This window comes from Mercenaria mercenaria, chromosome 7 (genome assembly GCF_021730395.1).
Source record: "Mercenaria mercenaria strain notata chromosome 7, MADL_Memer_1, whole genome shotgun sequence".
Classification (NCBI taxonomy): domain Eukaryota; kingdom Metazoa; phylum Mollusca; class Bivalvia; order Venerida; family Veneridae; genus Mercenaria; species Mercenaria mercenaria.
Window position 1 is genome coordinate 82,989,694 of NC_069367.1, and position 20,936 is coordinate 83,010,629.

The window sequence follows — 20,936 nt, forward strand, 5'->3', positions numbered from 1 at the left end:
GAAGTATAACATTTAATTAAGCAGAAGGCACATAAAGATAATAGGTAGAAGTCATCAACAGTCAATATCTACATGTAAGGTGTTTTTACCAAAAACCTGCAAACCCCTACAGCCTCTGTAGAAATTTAGTAGAGTTAGGGTTAAAAGAGAACTTACTCCACATGGTTTTTCTTCTCCTCCAGGAATATGTACTCCTCCTCCACCTCTTTAAGAGGAGCATTCTCTGGAGCCACCAACTGAAATTAAACATTACAATCATTTAGAGAAGGCAGAGCTTTTTTTTTTTTTTTTTTGTTACAGAAAACAGTAAATTGAACATTATTCAAAATGAGTACTGATCTCTTTCAGAGACGTAAACTTGCTACAGAAATATATTTTCGCAATTTCTTTCTTGGAATATACTTGTGTAACAGATTGAATACAGAACAAGCTTTGTAAAGTGCTTAAGAATCTTAATTCATTTTTCCACAAACATCATTTCTGATTTCACAAGAAATTGGCCAATTATGATTCTGCTTCTGTTTATCATTTGTTTCTGTGGACTGATTTATACTTGCAAGGGTTTTATTTTCACTAATTTTCACATTCAGTGCAAAATGCAAAGTCAAAACGTTCACATATAGAAATAGAAGAATCCTTCACTGGGTGAAAATGCAGACTGAAGTATCTGACTTGAAGGTAACTGTTCTGGTGGTAATGAGGCTCTGCCAAGGTCATGCAAAAACAGTTACTCAAGAGCCAGATATGTCCATCCACACCTACCCTTGATAGGTTCTTTTTTCTTGCATATCATATTCTTCAAATAATAGAAGTAATACAATGAAACATGTTTTACTTTTATGCACTATTTCATTATAGATCTAGGAGGGTGGAAATTTAAGCAGCCATTCATTAATTACAGCATGAATGTCATCTTACACCCCTAGGTGCAAAACAACCTTTTCCAATACCAGCAAAAACATAGGAAAGCCCTGTCTGGAATGAAAGGAAAAAAGATTGTCTTGAATAGTACAGATACCAAAGAAACATGAATTTCTAATAATGTGATTAAAGCTTTGTCTACCAAATCATAAAATGGATGTGATGCGAAATGACCAAATCTACAGTTCCAGATCACCATACCTTCAATTTAGATCCCATGTTAAACCTACAACTTCTCTTGCTAGCACTGAAGGTCAAGGCTATATTTTCCTGACTCATCACTCTAATGCCAATATGTCTGTTTATTCCTATACATATAGGCTGGAAGGGTGGGGCATGCACATGGGTCACTTGATCTTTCCAACTCCATTTACGACGTCTCGCTCCATAGTTGTCGAGCTCTAAACCTCCATACTGATCTATATATAGCCTGAAATCAGAAAAGGTTACAGAGTTGTATTTGATTCAATAAAAAGTTATTTTACAGACACTGTTGATCTTAAAAATTGCATTTTCTTAATTAGGCCTACAGAAAAACTTTGACATAAAATTTTATTTCATTTAGATTAACATCAGTATTGTATCACTTCTGGTGTTACTTGTTTGTCGGTAAACAGCTATAGACAGAGGACCCTTAATGACAACCAGCAAAGTCTATATTTTGCAATTTTGACATTTTCCATTTTTTCCAGAAGGTTATATGTGGATTGACCTAATTTATGTCCAAAGAATGCCTTATTTAAAAAAAAAAAACAAGAGGGCCAAGATGGCCCTAGGTTGCTCACCTGAGAACAGTGTAAACATGTTTGACCTAGTGATTTCATAGAAACAAATATTCTGACCAATTTTCATTAAGATTGGACCAAAAATGTGGTCTCTTAAGTGTAAACAAGTATTTTCTTCTATTTGACCTAATGACCTAGTTTTTGAGCCAAGATGATCTACATTCAAACTTGACCTAGATTTGATCATGTCAATCATTCTGACCAAATTTCATGAACCTCAATTGAAAAATACAGCCTCTACCACATACAATACATTTTTCTTTGATTTGTCCTAGCGACCTAGTTTTTGAACCCAGATGACCAATATTCGAACTTGACCTAAATTTCACCAAAGCTATCATTCTGACCAAATTTCATGAAAATCAATTGAAAAATATAGTCTCTATTGCATACACAAGGTTTTTCTTTGATTTGACCTAGTGACCTAGTTTTTGATCACAGATGACCCATATTTTATCTTGACCTAGAATTCATCAAGGCTATCATTCTGACTAAATTTCATGAATATCCAGTGTAAAATGCAGCTCCTATTACGTACACAAGGTTTTTCTTTAATTTGACCGGTGACCTAGTTTTTGACCCAGATGACCCATTTTCGAAACTGGCCTAGATTTCATCAAGGTAATCATTCTGACAAAATTTCATGAAGATCAGTTGAAAAATACAGCCTCTATCGCATACACAAGGTTTTTTTTTTATTTGACCTACTGACCTAGTTTTTTATCCAAGATGACCCATATTCAAATTGGCCTAGATTTTATAAAGGCAATCATTCTGACAAAAATTCATGAAGATCAATTGAAAAATACAGCCTCTATCGCATACACAAGGTTTTTCTTTGATTTGACCTGGTTACCTAGTTTTTGAACCCAGAGGACCCATTTTCAAGCTTGGCCTAGATTTCATCATGGTAATCATTCTGACCAAATTTCATGAAGATCAGTTGAAAAATACAGCCTCTATCGCATACACAAGCTTTTTCTTTGATTTGACCTGGTGACTTAGTTTTTGACCCCAGATGACCCATTTTCAAACTTGGCCTAGATTTCACCAAGGTTATCAATCTGGCCAAATTTCATGAAGATCAGTTGAAAAATACAGCCTCTATCGCATACACAAGCTAAATATTGACAGACGACAGACGACGGATGCTGGACATTGAGCAATCACAAAAACTCACCTTGCTCAGGTGAGCTAAAAAACGTAATCACACAGAAATTACCAAGTGTTATTATTGATTCACTACCTAAATTTCTTGAGACCAGTCTAAACACACAAGCAGCTGACTGGTTGTTTCTGGACACAATATTAGAATTGACCAATGACTTGGTTGCATTTTGTAACTGGTTTACAAACTGAAGTTTTATTTTCCTACCTGATGTCTCCATTAGGGAAGTAGCAATATCCAAATCCATTGGGTTCAAAAGCTGCAGCAACCACGGACTTCTTGCTGTCTGGATGGATGGTATAGTAATACTGTCCTAGTTTCACTGAGGATACCAAAATGGCCAGGTTTCCTGAAGGATAACTGATCATCTTGTCAAGGCTGTTTTTTTTGTTCTGTTTTTTTTAATTGTCAATACAAAGGTTTCTACACAAGTCAAGCAATCATTACCTTGAGCTCAGATGTTTTATTAGACTCAGTGACAAGTGGATTTTACCAAACCTGGATCATTGCATTTTGCTCATAATCAAGGCCTGACATTTTACAGGGTGAATCCACGGTTTTGATTATAACCAAACATAACATCTAATATTCAGGAATTTGATCATAACTTAGGTATTTTTATCAAATTAGTCAAAGATCTTACATGGACAGAGGATATATGTTTGAATGAGACATGTTTAGCAGAGCTTCCCTTTCAAGCAGATATAATCCCTGCAGTGACACAATCCTCAACATATGCCTAACAGGCTTGAGAGGTGGTGACTATGCTATGTTACACTTTCTCTGCTTCTTTACAGTATCAAAAAGGATACAAAATATTCCCAGTTCCATCAGGGAACATCGTCAAGAATTTCTTCCCACTCTCATAAAACTTCTCTATCAATGGGCGCTCACGTAACTGAAATATAGAGAGATGAGTTAAGCAAGAAACAATACACTGCAATGTTATACAGTGTTAATAAGGATCTAATAATAGCATAACATTTTGAAAAAATAAATTTTAAAAAGATTTCTTATAGAAAATGATCACAAGAAATACCAAACACTAGTAATACTATAACATTCATTTTTTTATATTTCTAACGTTTCAACTGCTTTGTAAATCTTAAACGATTAAATGTTCAATGATATAATAAAGAGAAAACGGTACCAATGATAATACGGTTATTACCATGTAACAGTTATCTTTATATGCTGCTTGGTAACCATCTTTCTATGACCAAGTAAGAAAAATTGGTCTCATGTAAAATCAAATTTAATTATCACCTCATTTCTTTATAACATGGTTCTTAAATTTCATCAACTTTAGATATAAGTCAACTAAAACTACATTATTTTCTTTAACCCCAAATCATTAACTTTTACACCAATTACATGGTAACACCCCTGAAAAACAAATACCTTCCTATTCAAAGGCAGATATTTCTTTTCAAGATAAACCAGTTTAAGTCAATCAACCACAATAAAAGCAGATTTTTTTTCATGAGGGATTTAGTATTTGCTTATCGTCTGTATTCATGACAATAAATACTTAGTAACATGCAATTGCAGTCAAAAATAGTCTTACAAATGTTTTACCATTTTGATATGAGCATTCTACCACATGAACAAACTTGACTTTTAGCAAATATTTTGGCCTCATGAAAATATCTACATAACAGTAACTGTTCTCCAAAGTAACTTAGTCTAACTCTCTTCAACAAAATATTTCAGCAGCTATGTTTGCTCATGTTGCACATTTATTAAATATATTGAACACTATTCTATGATAGTGCTAAAAAATCCATGAAAAGTTAAAACTTTAAAAAATGTACAAAAGTAAAGTGCTCTCAAAAGTAAGTGAAAACAGATAAAAATGGACTGCATGATCAACCAATCAAAATATTCAAAATATTTGACCAACAAATAATATGATGATTGTCAGGTACTTTAAATAATCATGGGGAGAGTATAATAAAAGCAATACAATACAGTTTCCAGACATCTGGACAACATCGAGCACTGAATTGTGCAGTATATATATTTTGTGCTAAATTAAGTTAAATATTTTCTGCTTATCATATTTTCTGCTACTTGGGAACAGTTCTAAGGTATACTTCTTGAAGAAGTTTTAAAAAGCACATATAAGACAAATATAATGGAAATACATAACACTATTTAATGGTGGATGAAGACCACACAGCATCTCTGTGCATACTTCTGGAAGGGGAGGCAAGTAGAACCATTCACTTTTCGCAAGCTAGCTGGAGGCACAAGCAAGGCTTCAATAGAGGTGTTGGGAAAGTGATTTTCAGTCAGTGACCTGAATGAGTTTTGTATGGTCCGTTACCATGCAACTACTGACAGGAATAAAATGATGCATTAATAGCATTAATAGATAAAAATGAGTGGAATAAAGTGTTGGATAACTTCAGCTACACTTTCTTATTACTGAAAATATCTCTACTTTAACTAAAGCAAAAGGGTATATTGTTGTCTCATATACTGGTAATGTTCATTTGATATTTTCAATCATGTCTGTGGGGTAAAAGTCATTAATCCAAAGCAAAATCAACTACACAGCTACAATCTATCTGTAATTGTTAAAGCTGCTCAAATGTTAATGTAAGCACCTAGGTGTAACCAAAAAAGCAGTAAAAAATGTACCATAAAATTGTACGTACAAGGGAGCCATAGTCACAAAATACACTCATCTAGAGCTTCTGGAGGCATTCACCCTTCATATGCATTTTTATAATAAAGGTCACAGTTTCCTATTGAACTTGACCTCAAAATGTGTGTCATTGGTGATCTTAAATGAATTTGGTAGTCAATAGGTGGAATCAATCATTCACCTTTCATAATTATGCATTTTAATAAAAGAAGTCACAGTGATCTTGACATTTGACCTCAACTTAAAATGAGTGGCATGTGTGACCTGTATATAAAGTTTGGTGACAACAGGTAGAAGCATTTATCAACCCACTAAAAGGCCATACAAGAAAATTTCATTCTTATATTTGACCTTTGGCAACTAAGTGTCACCTTGACCTTAGACCTATGGACCTGGTTCTTGTGCATGACACTCTGTCTCATGGTGGTGAACATTTGTGCCAAGTTACATCAAAATCCCTCCATGCATGAAGAAGAAATGCTCTTGACAAAGTCATTCTTTAATTTGGCCTTTGACCTCTCAAGTATGACCTTGACTTTAGACCTGGTTCTTGCACATGATGCTCCCTCTCATGGTGGTTTATTTTTGTGCCAAGTTACATCAAAATCCCCCATGCATGAAGAAGAAATGCTCCAGACAAATTTTGTGGACACAGTCCATCCACCAAGGGTATTCCCTTAATACGTCCCATCTTTAAGACGGGTGTATAAAAAGGACCATCTGTTACAAACTTTCTTTTTAAGACGATTTAATAGAAGCAAGGTTGAGATTTTAATATGCAGAAAGAAAACATCAAAATAAACTGTCCAAAAAACACATACTAATAAAGCAGCTGCATGTAATATTTCCTTTTTAAAGCTTCAGATTTAGGGTTTACAAGTAAATTCTGAACATGCATATTGCAAAATTATGACAACAATTACAGTGTTCTAATTTCTGAGACTGCTAATTATTATTGAAATACAGAATGAAACCTCACATGTTTGTGTTTAGCAATAAATATAAAATCTCAACCTCTCTTGAAACAACTAGTGTGCACCTCATTTTGTATTTGGTATGTAAGTAGAGATGTGTCAGTGGACGTCACATCACTTTTGTCACTTCTAAACACTACAATAGTTTTTGGAAATTTTTAAATAATGGTCACTGACTGCTTATGTGAAACATGACCCCAGTTTTACATTTTTCTGATAACCAATCAGAAAGATATTCTTTTTTGCACTGTATAAAATTTTGGTTAGAATTCTTTTATATTCAATAATATTTCTTGATAAGGAATATTATACAGTATACAGGGTTAATTTTTGTACAGGTACCAAGGGGAAATTTAGGCAAAATTACATGCATAAAGCTTCTATTTTGTACAATCAAGCTAAACATAATAAAAACTGCCAATATTTAATAAGTGTGCATGTGGCATCTGGATGTGAAATAACGTAACATCTGTTTACTACAGTAATCTTACACAACGTTTATAGAACTCGGAGTCTGGTCTGTAAGCCTGGGCCAAATCATACTGTGTAACAAAAATTATTATCAGTCTTAAGTTAGAGACAATTCATAGAAACAATTATAAGCTAGGGCATGCTGAAAAATTATTTACCAGTCTTTGGAGCACTGCAACGAAGTAGGTCTACTTCATATGGAAAATATTCCTCTATCATGGCATTAAGTTCCATGTCAAAATCATTTATAAATTTTCCAATTGTTTGCATATCATTGTCTATAGCTAAGTTTACTGCATCAATATCCACTAAATACAAACAAACAGACACTGTTATACATGACAACAATGACAAAACATCTGAAATATCTTGAGACATCTCCAAATAAGTGTCCAGGAGATTGTAAGTATATTATATTTAGCTGTTAAAGGACTCCCAGACAGACATCTGCTAATGAGAACAAAAATAACCTGAACAAAGATAATGATAATGAAGCAGTGAACCACAATGAGAAAGAAAAATAGGATAGGATAAGGGTAAATGAGAAATGAATGACAAACAAAAATTATTCATGATGAGAAAGAATACAAGATAATAAACAAGAAGTTTAATACAATTACTAAATGAGGAAGAACATAAACAAAAATAAATTCACATGACAAACAATAATCAGGAAGGAGACATTGCAAAAAGGAAATTATGTAAAGGGGAAGGAAATGATGAATAAATAATATCTAATGAACAAAATGATCGGAAAATAACAAGAATTATATGACCAGTATGGGAATATATGCTCCTCAAGCTTAATATGACCATAAAGAGGACATCCACAAGAAAAAAGGCAATAGATGGAAACAAATAAAATAATGGAAGACTACTTGAAAACGAAATAAATGGTCCAAACAGTAGATGATTTGACAGTTCTAAATTTGATATAAGTCTCCAAATACAGCCTTGCTATGGCTGTTTGTAAAAACAATTTTGAAAATCAACAATCAGTTGCTTATGTTCTAAGACATAATACATGACTGTAATAGCCAAAGTAAGTCTTGGACCTTGGGCTAGAAAACTGACACTACTGTCATATACATACAAGTTTATAAAATGTTACAACAGCAGTCAAATGATACAGGTAATCATGTAAAGAATCATTCATGTAACTCAAATATATCTTATAATGTAGAAAGAGACTTCAACCTTATACACAATGCTATTACTTTGAAATTCCTACATGACTCTTTCAAGTCAATTACTCATACCCATACTCCAATCTACCCATTCAAATATTCATATTCATAATTCACTCATTCAAGTCTATTATTCATAACCTAAATTCAATCTTTCAAGTCAATTATTCACTGTTATTCACTGTCTCGAGTCAAGCATTGATACCCATACATCATTGTTTCAAGTCAAGCATTCAGTTTCATTGGTCAAGCATTCATATTCATAATTCACTGTTTCAAGTCAAGCATTCATATTCATAATTCACTGTTTCAAGTCAAGCATTAATACCTATTATTGACTCATTCAAGTCAATTATTCATATTATATGAAAGAATATTTCTGTCACATATTAATACACAATATTTAAGTTTTATAATCTGACATGTGTATGTTCTGTTCTGTTCTTAGTAACACACAAACACATTATCTATAACCTACTGTTGTTAAACTACTACTATCCATACACAATCTAGAGTTGTCACTGTTTGTACCGATACATCAACTGACAAATATTTACAATACATTAATATAATATTTAAAGGATGACTTGTAGTAGAAGGCACTGAAGACAGAAAAATATTCATCTAAATTACCTGAAATTACAAGATGTTAAAAAACTGCTGTTGAACTCGTAGAAAATTCTCAAAGTGAAAGACCAATGTGCATTTTGGGTAATTATAAAGTGCTATCGTTTTTTCTCTAATATTCAAGAGAAACATTTTTTATTTCTCTGTAACATTTTTTCTGCATTTTTACTTTTTGTGATTGTAACATATTCCAAAATTCTATATTGATGATCAAGACACTGACAGTAAAATTAACAATGACAATGACAACCGTATCAACAGCCCCTTTTACAAACCCTTTTATCTCTGTAAAACCAACATTAACACAATACTGAAGTCTTTAGAATCAACATTCTAGGTATTAAGTTTCTATTTCCCAAGACACAAACACAGAAACAATCAAGATCATGAACATACAGCCCCTTACACTGCTCTCACTTGTCACCGGTCTAAATGTGAAATGGTGCTCTGACTGTTCAAAAGTAAATTTCAATTGATCATATTTCTAGGTGAACCAGAATATGTGTCATAGATCATTAGAATAACATCATGAAGCATAGCTTTTAAAACAACTCAAAAAGAAAATCTCTGAACTTTATAAAGTCTAGTTTATTTATTTAACAAGACTTGTCACTAACACTGTTGCCTTTGACCTTGACCTTGGAGGTACAGGAGTGGTACATCTTTACATCATGCAAATATTTGTCTAAAGTTTCAATGAACTCTTTTGACATGTATAAAGGTAAGAGCTTTAAAAAGAAGTGTAACATACAGACAGAAGGTGCTATTACTTCTTGCATCACTTCATCTCATTTTCTTGTAAACTAAACAGTTGCATTACTTTTACCCCAACGTAAAACATGACATATGTCTTTCTAATTCCATGTCTTATTATAAAATCACAAAATTTCTGAAGATAGCAGAATACTTAATCTTTTCTTGTCTAACCTTAGTTCTTGAATTTTTAATTTATTTGAATATTTCAAGAAAAAAACCTAAATTCTTACATCCATACGTGGTGACTGCCAAAGACGAGATGTTCTCTTCTTGCTAGGCTAAGACACAACCAGAATATTCAATTATCAAAACTATATTTTCTATATTTATCTATTTCTGTATTCAGATAATCATAACAAAATAATATTCATTCTATACCTGATTTTCTTTCAATCAGCAAAGCACATTAAATTTTGTACTAGAAAACCATCCAATATACTTAAATATTAGAAGATACAACAACTTTAATTTGAATTTATAAAATGTATCTGCATGATGATCAACATGAATGTATGCTTGACACAATGTTTTTGTCTAGATGTTTTAAAGATAGAATCATGTAAGTCTGTCTGCTCTCTCCTTTTTATGTGCTTATCAACACGGTTTCCAGCTTACTATTCTTCTAATATATCTCCATACTGCACAGGACAAATGACCTATTGTTACAGTGTAGTTTTATATATGCAATTTCTTAAACATAACTAAATGTAAGAAAAACTATTCATGAAATAAAATCTGGATTAAAAAAGTTGATATTATGATTTTTAGATATTATGTACATGCAATTTGACTGAGATCTATCAAGTAAACTCAATTATACATGCAGTAAATGTGTAAAAATATTACAAAAATGTTGGTTACACTTCCTATGTTACATTGCTTACACTAAAACTGTCAGAAAAGAGCTCTGAACTCCTTGAAAAGCTTGATTCTGTCTTGATAAAATAAAGAAATTATTAAAATATCAAAAACATTTCACACAAATATGAATATTTTTGCAGATTATTTCATTTAAGCATAGCACATTTCATTGCCTATATAATCTAAGCTTACATTACGATATAATATCACATCTGAAGTTGATAGAGGTTATTGTATAATGTCAACTACAGCAAAAAAGCTAGGCTGACAATATTTTTCAACCATTCACAAAATTAGATAATATTTTCCAGCCCATGCGCTATTAAAAAAAACACAGTAAGTAATCTTTGTTTTTTTCTTGGGCTTTGAACCCATTATTTTAAGGTTTCTGGAAATTTTTCTTTGAAATTTTCAGTAGGAAATTCTGGGCCTGACTATGTGTCTTATAATTTATGCAGAAGCAGACAAAGAAATTCTGGTTTACCTTGCCGTCTGCTATCATGTCAGGGTGTAGTGGTTCTGGTATAAAAACATCATCACCATCTTCATCCATCAGCGGAGATGGCGCTCGAAGGGTCCATCCTTCCTCAAGACATTTTTGTGATGATAACTGGTAATTTATTGTCTTCATTTGTCGAGCAACTGTAAAAATAAAAGAAACTTCTTAGGCTGTTGTTTACACATACAGTCAAAAGTGACTGGGAATGTGCTCTTTTTTTCAATAGATAAAATAATTATAAATTAAATATGTTACAATTTTAGTTTATCAGATAAAAACAGCAATTTCTATACTTACACTTTGGTGAACGAAGTAAACTTATTCTGAATGTTAAAATCAAGTTTAACAATGAATATTATTTTGAGACAAAAGGTTCACTGTATTATAATTGTACTCATGGGAAATTCCATTAATTAATTATTTTTGCTTTTATAGAACAAGCCTTTCAAAAGTTGTGTAAAATGCTCACTGCTTCTTTTATTCAAAAGAATTATTTTACTTCAAGCCATGTTTTTATTTCTGAGGCATAAAAAACAAAGACAACCTGACTACTAAACCTGACATAATTTGCGAACAAAAACTGACATAGCACTTGCATGAAAAACTGACAATTAGCATTTGCATGAAAAACTGACATTACATTAGTTTTACAATTGCAACCCAAACTGTTTACCAGTATTCAGTTTTCATAGTACAGGACAGTTAAATATAAAACTGTTTTATCATAAAGCTAGATAAAACTTGTTCCTTTACATCATGACTAAATATAAGTAGAAGCATTGTTTTACTTTTTTATCAATAATTCCATAATTAGTTGCTAGATTATCATCACCAAACGAAACACAAAGGAATTTAAAGTATTAGAATTAGTAAAAAACAATTAAGTATACAATCAACAAACATGCAAAGCTATAAATTTACAAAATGAATAATTAAACACAGAAATGCTGATAAAAATTGTAGTCTTGATACTAAGTTGCTAACTAAATTATTTAATGTCTTGTAGAAAAAAAGCTCAAAACTTATATTAAATAATAAACAATTTTTGTAAGGACTTTCCTTGATTGATACATCAACTGACAAATTTCAACAAAATGATATAAAGTAAAAAGACTGGTTAGAAGAATCTATCCATGTCCAATTTTAAGACTGTACTTGAAATCTACAAACACTCTACATTCAGGACAAGCATGCAAACAATAACAAGGCAGTCTGAAAGACAGCTAAATCCCCCGCCACTGCTATGGATAGTGAAAGGGTAAAACCTTTGATTTTAGCTGTGACCTTGACCTTGAACTGACATGGCTGACTCATGAATTCTGCATAACGTCTTGATGAGGTGATCATTTGACCAAAGTTTCATGAAAATCCTTCAAGGGGTTTAGGAGATACAGAGCTGAAACCTTTGACCTTCAGTTGTGACTTTGACCTTGAGTTGACATGGCTGACTCATGAGTTGTTGATGAGGTGATCATTTGACCCAAGTTTGATGAAAATCCTTCAAGAGGTTAAGCAGATACAGAGTGGACACCAAATGGAAGGCTCAAACCTTCAACCCTTAGTTGTGACCTTGACCTTGAGCTGGCATGGCTGACTCATAATTTCTGCACATCGTTCTGATGAGGTAATCATTTGACCCAAGTTTTATAAAATTCCTTCAAGGGGTTTAGGAGATATAGAGCAGACACGAAATGGAAGGCTCAAACCTTTGACCCTAAGTTGTGACCTTGACCTTGAGCCGGCATGACTGACTCATGGGTTCTGCACATCGTCTTGATGAGGTTAACATTTGACCCAAGTTTTATAAAATTCCTTCAAGGGGTTTAAGAGATATAGAGCGGACACAAAATGGAAGGCTCAAACCTTTGACCTTGAGTTGTGACCTTGACCTTGAGCCGGCATGGCTGACTCATGGGTTCTGCACATCGTCTTGATGAGGTGATCATTTGACCCAAGTTTTATAAAATTCCTTCAAGGGGTTTAGGAGATATAGAGCGGACACAAAATGGCAGGCTCAAACCTTTGACCTCGAGTTGTGACCTTGACCTTGGACCAACAAGGCTGACTCATGGGTTCTGCACATCGTCTTGATCATTTGACCCAAGTTTCATGAAAACCCTTCGAGGGGTTTAGGAGATATGGACCGGACATGATTTTGTTACGGACGGAAGGACGGACAGGACGGACGGACGGACGGAAGGACAGACGCAGACCATTCCTATAATCCCTCCGCCACGGCGGGGGATTAATAATGTAATATTATTGTCAGTCAAGAATTTTTAGTATATTCAGTTTTCTTAGGAATTTTTACAATATTTCCCATGTATCTGTCCTACTATTAAATCAAGCTTTATTTTCTTTATTGTATTTATAAAATATTTCATTGCTTCTATCATCATATTACACCATGACCGAATGCCTCTTTCCAGAAGCTGAAAGAAAAGCATAGTTTGAAAGAATATGTTTTTATAACTCAATGTTATAAAATCACTATTTCGATATTTTTTGGTCTTTGAAATGTACATGCTCTTTCATATACTTTCATTATTAAAAGCACACTGCCATGAAATTGCTGACTTTGATTTAAAGCAAAATGACAAATTATGTCTCTTTCTTTCCATTCTGGACATAATGTAGGAACTTGTACAAATTATCAAAAGGGACAACAAAGTAGTGTCTTCCCCTACAATATTTACCATCATTTCAAAATCTTCAAATTCAAACTTCATAATAGGAAAAAAAGAAAACATAGAAAGTTATTCTCCCCCTACCTGCAGTCGATACCCTCATTGCAGCCAAATACGAGCTTGCAATCTGACATAACTGATAAGACGTGCAAGCGAAGGAATGACCCTGACCAATCAAATTTCTCTTAGCCTGCACATTACTATATTTTAAATCAACCCCAGCCCCATCTGGTTTATCTGTAACCCCCTTTCCTTCTGGTGATACCGATATCTTCGTCTTGAATTTTTGTGGACAGCTATCCAGGCAATCTAGGTTTATTTCTGAAGGATCTAGATTTACCTCTAAAAAAGATACACATAATTAGTTGTAAAAAACTGTATGTTAAAAGATTCCACTGATGTTCTAAAACCATTCTGTTCACTGACCACAGGCAATCACCTGTTGAAGTTTCACAGCTATAGATTAAACAATTCTCTAATTACTGATGGCAGTAAAACAATACACACACCCCGCTCCCCCACCCTCCCACCACACCAATATAATTAAATAAGTTTTGAAAGACTTCATAAATCACTTTTGTAAGTGGGAAGGTAAGTCATTTTTCTTCCTGTCCCAGATAAAATACAGACAGTGTAAGCTGAAAGTACATCAGGTATAACAATAAAGTATATTTTACAATCTTTAAAAGATAGCATTGCCTCTTCCCTTGACTTTACCCTTCACTGTGACAGGGCACATTATCAAGAAGCTGTAGCCCTCATTATTGGTAAGTTTAATCATCCTATTGCATTGAAATAGAGAAAAGTGGAAACTTCACAGGTCGTTCAACACGACAGAAATGAAAATGTTGCAGGCTCGGTTTGATTGGGCCTGTTCATGGACAGTAGTGGAAATGCATGCTACCGTCCACGCCCTCTAGCCCCGGGTTGAGCAGAACTCAACATTTACACATGCTAAAAGTACAAAAAGCAATTTAGAGACATCCGCAGATGTATTCAAACGGCGGTGAACATGGAACCTTCAATGATACACGTGTTGAGGCATGTAATTCCATGAAGAGCGGCGTTTGGTCCCCAGATAAAGTAAATGGTTTGCCCCAAACGAGAAAACAATGGGCAGAACTAAACAAACTGGAATTTAGGAAGGGGGTCTGACGTTATGGAGCCTGCATATCACAGGAACTGTCAAAAGACAAAATTAAAAAGCAGGCTACATATCCAAGGGGTGATTATACAATACCCAAGGCTATGAAAGCTGGAGTATTGGAACCACCCAGGCCGAAATGGTCATGTTGAGAAACTAAACAGTACCAATAACACGAAAACATGGAGGCAAGCAGTTTTTCAAATGTTTAAGGCAGTTCAAAAGAAAACTTAATTAGTATCAATATCATGCATTTGGATATAGTAATATCACTGAAATAAAAAACTGGTAATCTGCAAGTCATTGTTAAACTGTGATGGTCAAATGGGACGTGGTTCACAAAATGAACAAGGGGACTGTGGATCACAAATCTAGGGAAAGCATTAAACATACATGCTCCACCACTCTCTAGAAATCTCCTTGGAGATCCTCCAGCTAAAAATAAAATCTAAACAGTTACACAACATAAGAAGACTTCAGATGTTGTATTCATCAATGTTCAAAGTCAAAATTTACATTCACATCTAAAATTCTAACAATTTTAAGATTTTCTTTTATATAAACAAAGAAAGATTTTATCATGTATTGTCTTGTCAATTAAAACACGTTTCGCAAAATGACACAGTTTTGGCTATGTTTACTGCGCCATTTACACCTAAAAAAAAGGGTTCCAAATTAATATCCCTTCCTGGTGTAGTTCGAATGTGTTTGAATGGAAATAGATTTTTTAAATTAGTTTTCAGATGCGTCTACACATATCTGAACTCAAAGCCATGTTTTGTTTGCCAACAAAGCATGCAAAACTAAAAATCTATTTCCCAAATGTATACTTTTCATTATGTATTATTGCTGTTAGTACTGAACAATATACCTCAAACTGAAAATCTACATTAACCACTCATTGTTAGTATTAAACAGCTATATTTAATTCAGTATTTACTGAAAAAAAGTCGGAAACGGAACATAAAGTAAGTTTCGGTTTAAATCTGAAGCTTTAAACATTGAACAATACATGCCCTCATATTCATTCACAAATAAGACATCTAACACTACACAGAGTTAACATAAACATTCAGTCTAAAATTCTAAAAATAATTTCTTACATATCTTTACTGGAAAGTCAAAACTTTCAACAGTTACTCACCTTTTTAAACATGACTTTATAAATTTTAAACTAGACCTGCTTCAAACATCGTAATTCTACCATCCTGCAAAGGTTTGTTGCAAATATCATTACTCAGTTTGCCTTAATCAATTAATGTACAGCTTCCATTAACTGTTGATTAATTCATTTTCATTTGTAATCATCCTCAGATCAGACGACTCTACATGAATTATCAGTCTTAGTATGAGATATTGTACTAAAGTGGCAACCCAGTCACAGACAATATCAAAACAATTCTTATAATTTTTCAGGTTTTTGTGATCAAAAAACTAAAATCATATCCTGATAATCAATATTACCAATGACAAGCATAAATCAAAGTGAAGGAAATGTTTATTTTTCAAAGTTTTGTTGATCAACCAGACATGAAAATTAATATTAATTTTACTTCTGCTATTAACACCAGTACAGTATCAAGTTTCCAAGTTTTTTTTTTAATGTGTTTTTTTCTTCTCCCTGTTTTTTTTTTAAAGAAAAAACAACAACATAAACTTAAATATTTCACCCCACACCCACTCCCCCAACAAAAAAACCCCAAAAACCCTCAACAATACTAAAAGATTTGACTCTCCAGTAAAGTTATGAACAAATCTCCAGTATGAATAAACTTCCATACAAGGAACAGTGGTTTTCCAGGAAAACACCATGCAAGGAAAATTTAAATTCTGAAAACAAAATATGGTATCTGTAATAAACAAAGCTTTTTACAAAAAATTGTTATAGAATACAATGTATTTGTAATTCCATTGGCATTACTTAAACCAATCTAAATCCAAATATATTTTTTCCTGGAAAAGCCAAAAATTAAAATGAAACCACTTTCATTTAAGTATTAAGTATTAACCTTTAGCCTGCTTGCAGCAAGTGATTCTGTCTTTGCAACCAGTGCGGACCAAGATTAATCTGCACTGTTTGCTATTCGGTCAGTAAATTTTCAGTTGACAACCATTTGAATAACAAGAGCTGTCCGTAAGACAGCGAGCTCGACTTTTCTCAGTGCTTGACTCTGAATCAGAGCTTTGCCAGTAAAAAAAATATTCCAAGTTAAGAAAGGGACATAGTTCTGTCAAAATTCAAACCAGAGTTATGGCGATTGTTTCTCCTGGTGTAGACTTTGTTGGTAAATAAGTATTTTAAGTTTCAAGTCAAAAGCTTTGATAGTAACAGAGATATTTGACTTTATCAAAAACTTAGCAATAAAATTCTAAGTTAAAAAGGGGCATAATTCTGTCAAAATTCAAATCAGAGTTATGGGAATTGTGTCTCCTGGTGCAGACTTTGATAGTTAATAACTATTTTGAGTTTCAAGTCAAACGCTTTAATAGACTAACAGAGATATCTGACTTTATCAAAAATTTTAACAAACAATCCAAGTTAAAAAGGGGCATAATTCTGTCAAAATTCAAATCAGATTAATGGGGATTGTTTCTCCTGACGAAGACTTTGATTGTAAATAAGCAGTTTCTCCTGGTGAAGACTTCGCTGGTAAATAAGTATTTTAAGATTCAAGTCAATAGCTTTGATAGTAACAGAGATATTTGGCTTTATCAAAAACTTTAAACAAAAATTCTAAGTTAAAAAGGGACATAATTCTGTCAAAATTCAAACAGAGTTATGGGAATTGTGTCTCCTGGTGTAGACTTTGATAGTTAATAAATATTTTGAGTTTCAAGTTAAATGCTTTAATAGTAACAGAGATATTTGACTTTATCAAAACTTTTAACAAAAAAAATCCAAAATAAAAAGGGGCATAATTCTGTCAAAATTCAAATCAGATTAATGGGGATTGTTTCTCCACGGTGAAGACTTTGACAGTAAAGTTTCAAGTCAACAGCTTTGATAGTAACAGATATATTGGCTTTATCAAAAACTTTAACCAAAAATTCTTAGTTAAAAAGGGGCATAATTTTGTCAAAATTCAAATCAGAATTATGGGGATTGTTTCTCCTGGTGGAGACTTTGATTGTAAATAAGTATTTTAAGTTTCAAGTCAAAAGCTTTGATAGTAACAGATATTTGACTTCATCAAAACCTTCAACCAATTGCGATGCCGACGCCGACACCGGGGCAAGTGCAATAGCTCTAATTTTTCTTCGAAAAGTCGAGCTAATAATAAATGAAATTGCCCAAATTGAATGAGGGACCAGTCGATTTAGAAATTTAATTAGCACGCTAAAGGTTAATTCATCATCCAGAAAACATGGGTTGTTCAATAATATTACACTTGATAGTTTGATCCACATTTCATTTAATACCTGAGTCTGTTCATGAGTGGTAATGACATGTGAAACACCCAACATCATGCAGCCCCCACCACCCAGCACCAGCTTAAAGCAGAATTCTATTAAAATAAGAATTAATGTTCTCCATGACCCAAAAGGACCAGAGATTTTAACAACACTGAAAGCTATCTTTCAACAGTATTTCAGTTATGTACTGTTCCAGTGTTCTTAAATTCTCCTGCAGTACAGGCTTGTTATTGGTCCAGTGTTCAATGGATTCTGCAGCAGTACAGACTTATTCTCAGACTAGGTGACAACTTCCCATCATGAATCAGAATTTACCTTTTAAAACCACAATGGAGTTTCATTTCAACTATTAAATGTATGTGGACACCAAGAGTTCATTAACAATTTAGAGTATTCACTGTATCTAAGTAAAAGTGCAATTAGACTTGGTGCTGAGCGTTTCAGTCAAGATATTATTCTAATCTAGGACACTTAACCCATTAAACATTTCACAAGCCAATGGCATGCAAAAAATCATAAATTCAAATAGAGAACTGAACTTTTCTACCAAGTGTAAGATCTATTGAAACCATTGAAATTACTAGGTTTTTTTTAGAAAAAGTTTAAAAATAACTAATTTACCAATAAAAAGTGGCTTCAAACAATCTATAATGCACAAAGTATAGTGGACGCAACTTGACCTCGATGGTTGACCTTTGTATTATAATACATAATGAGGCACAGCCTATTATTGAAAAGGAGTGTACGTAACACAAGAGCTGCACGAGAAAAAGGAAATGAAAATTTGTGTAAATATAAATTACTGTATTGGAAAGTTTTAACTGATCAAATGTAAGTTTATATACTTTGAAACTGCATTATATACAAACTAATTCCATATAAATATATACGGCTACCCTAAGCACCCTTGATTTCTATAATGAAATAATCGATATGAATAATCAGCCTAAGGTCAACCATCGCGGTCAAGTTGCGACTACTATACTACCTTATTGTCTAAACATCATAGCTACATATTTTGCAATATTTACAGTATAACAGGACTGCAAAAGCCCATCCTTTCTCATATCACATGAGAAATACATCTAAACATATACCACATTAAAATTATATCTAAAGGTAAACTACTTCATAGCATGAATTGGCACATTAGTTTGACAACTGGAAATTTTACAATTTCCACAGGGAAAAAGCCTGTTTACAGGCATGCATTTACTAAATTAATGGCATTATATAATTTATAATGTAAATTCATGTAGCTACACATTACTGTACTACTATGTGATTCAACAAGAAAAAAGCCCTGAAATAACAGAGAAACTTTCGAAAAACAAAACAAAAGAAACAAATAGGGCTCCTGCACGAAATACGAAATACGACCACCATGATTTGACTCTAGTGTATGTATACAGTGGCAGCATTACAACTCAAAGCTAACTGATTTACGATATATATTCCTATAGAAATTCTCATTTTCTAGGGGAAAAGGGTGAAAGAATCAGGTTTCAGTCCCAATCCATGCTAACTATTTCAACTTTTTCTGTAATGAACCATGTAGAATGTCTGGTTTAAGCACTAACATGTGCTAATGTTACCACCATGAGCACCAGGAGCTCTGGGAACAGGTTGAGGGTTTCCTAGAAATGAATCATACAAGATCATCATATTAAATAACATAGTATTACACATTTTCATCAAACAAATAAGTAGCCACAGGAAGAACATCTGAAGTACACTTTCCTTTTTGATATTTTCATAGAAAGGACTGCAGGTTTTAGAAAATGATAATGTGTCTGCTACTCAATCACAAGTCATGTGGACGGATAGCTCAGTGTGGACGGATAGCTCAGTGGTTTGCACACTGGCCTTCCAATCCTGAGGTCGGGGGTTCGATCCCCGGCAACTACTCGGGAATTTTCAGAAACGCTTTTCAGAGTTTCCCACCCAACTAGAGGTGTACTGGTCAGGAACCCAGGCAATCCTTGCGTGTATCAGTGCTATACACTGGGCACGTTAAAGAACCAGGCTGTCTATTCGCAACGAGCTAGGCTAAGTTAGCCGGACAAGCCTGTATCTGATTTCTGATCTCTCTGTCGTGGGGGCTTTGTCTCACTCTGTCCCTCTGGTCAGATCGCTCTGTGTCTGTACTAGTAGAGGATGAATTATGCGCCCTGTGTGGCTGCATTTGAACTATGTAAAGCGCCTTTGAACGTGAAATTGATCATGAAAAGGGCGCTATATAAATCTGGTATAATAATAATAATAATAATAATGTGTTCAAACCTTTCAGGTGTCACAATCATTCCTTCTCAAGCATTCACCCACCACACCCCTGGTCAAAATCATTCCTTCTCATGCATTCAAACCCCACTAGTGTCACAATCATTCCTTCTCAAGCATTCAACCCCCACCCCTTGTGTCAAAATCATTCCTTCTCATGCATTTAAACCCCACCCCCTGGTGTCAAAATCATTCCTTCTCATGCATTCAAACCCCACTAGTGTCACAATCATTCCTTCTCATGAATTCAAACCCCCCTGGTGTCACAATCATTCCTTCTCATGCATTCAAACCCCCAAACCCCTGGTCAAAAGCATTCCTTCTCATGCATTCAACCCCCAATAGTGTCACAATCATTCCTTCTCATGCATTCAAGCCCCCCCCCCCCCCCCCCCCCCCGGCACAATCATTCCTTCTCAAGCATTCACCCACCACACCCCTGGTCACAATCATTCCTTCTCATGCATTCAAACCCCACTGGTGTCACAATCATTCCTTCTCATGCATTC

At 33.9% G+C, this 20,936-nt stretch overlaps 1 protein-coding gene across 19 annotated transcripts in view; it reads right to left on the bottom strand.

Annotated features, from left to right (window-relative positions):
- The window catches only part of LOC123553768 (glutamate-rich protein 6-like), an 83,026-nt gene that overhangs the window by 4,796 nt on the left and 57,294 nt on the right, over positions 1-20,936 (bottom strand). For 11 of the 19 annotated variants that reach the window (XM_053548816.1, XM_053548817.1, XM_053548814.1 and 8 more), the window contains 8 exons: positions 13,674-13,931; positions 10,888-11,045; positions 9,773-9,820; positions 9,193-9,237; positions 3,687-3,772; positions 3,082-3,234; positions 1,123-1,351; positions 157-236 (listed from right to left, as the gene is read on the bottom strand). In XM_053548816.1, the coding sequence (XP_053404791.1) occupies positions 157-236; positions 1,123-1,351; positions 3,082-3,234; positions 3,687-3,772; positions 9,193-9,237; positions 9,773-9,820; positions 10,888-11,045; positions 13,674-13,931 (1,057 nt within the window). Of the gene's footprint in view, positions 1-156; positions 237-1,122; positions 1,352-3,081; positions 3,235-3,686; positions 3,773-6,992; positions 7,044-9,192; positions 9,238-9,772; positions 9,821-10,426; positions 10,478-10,887; positions 11,046-13,673; positions 13,932-20,936 lie in introns of all 19 variants that reach the window. The other 8 variants (XM_053548822.1, XM_053548821.1, XM_053548823.1 and 5 more) reach the window with 4 other exon arrangements.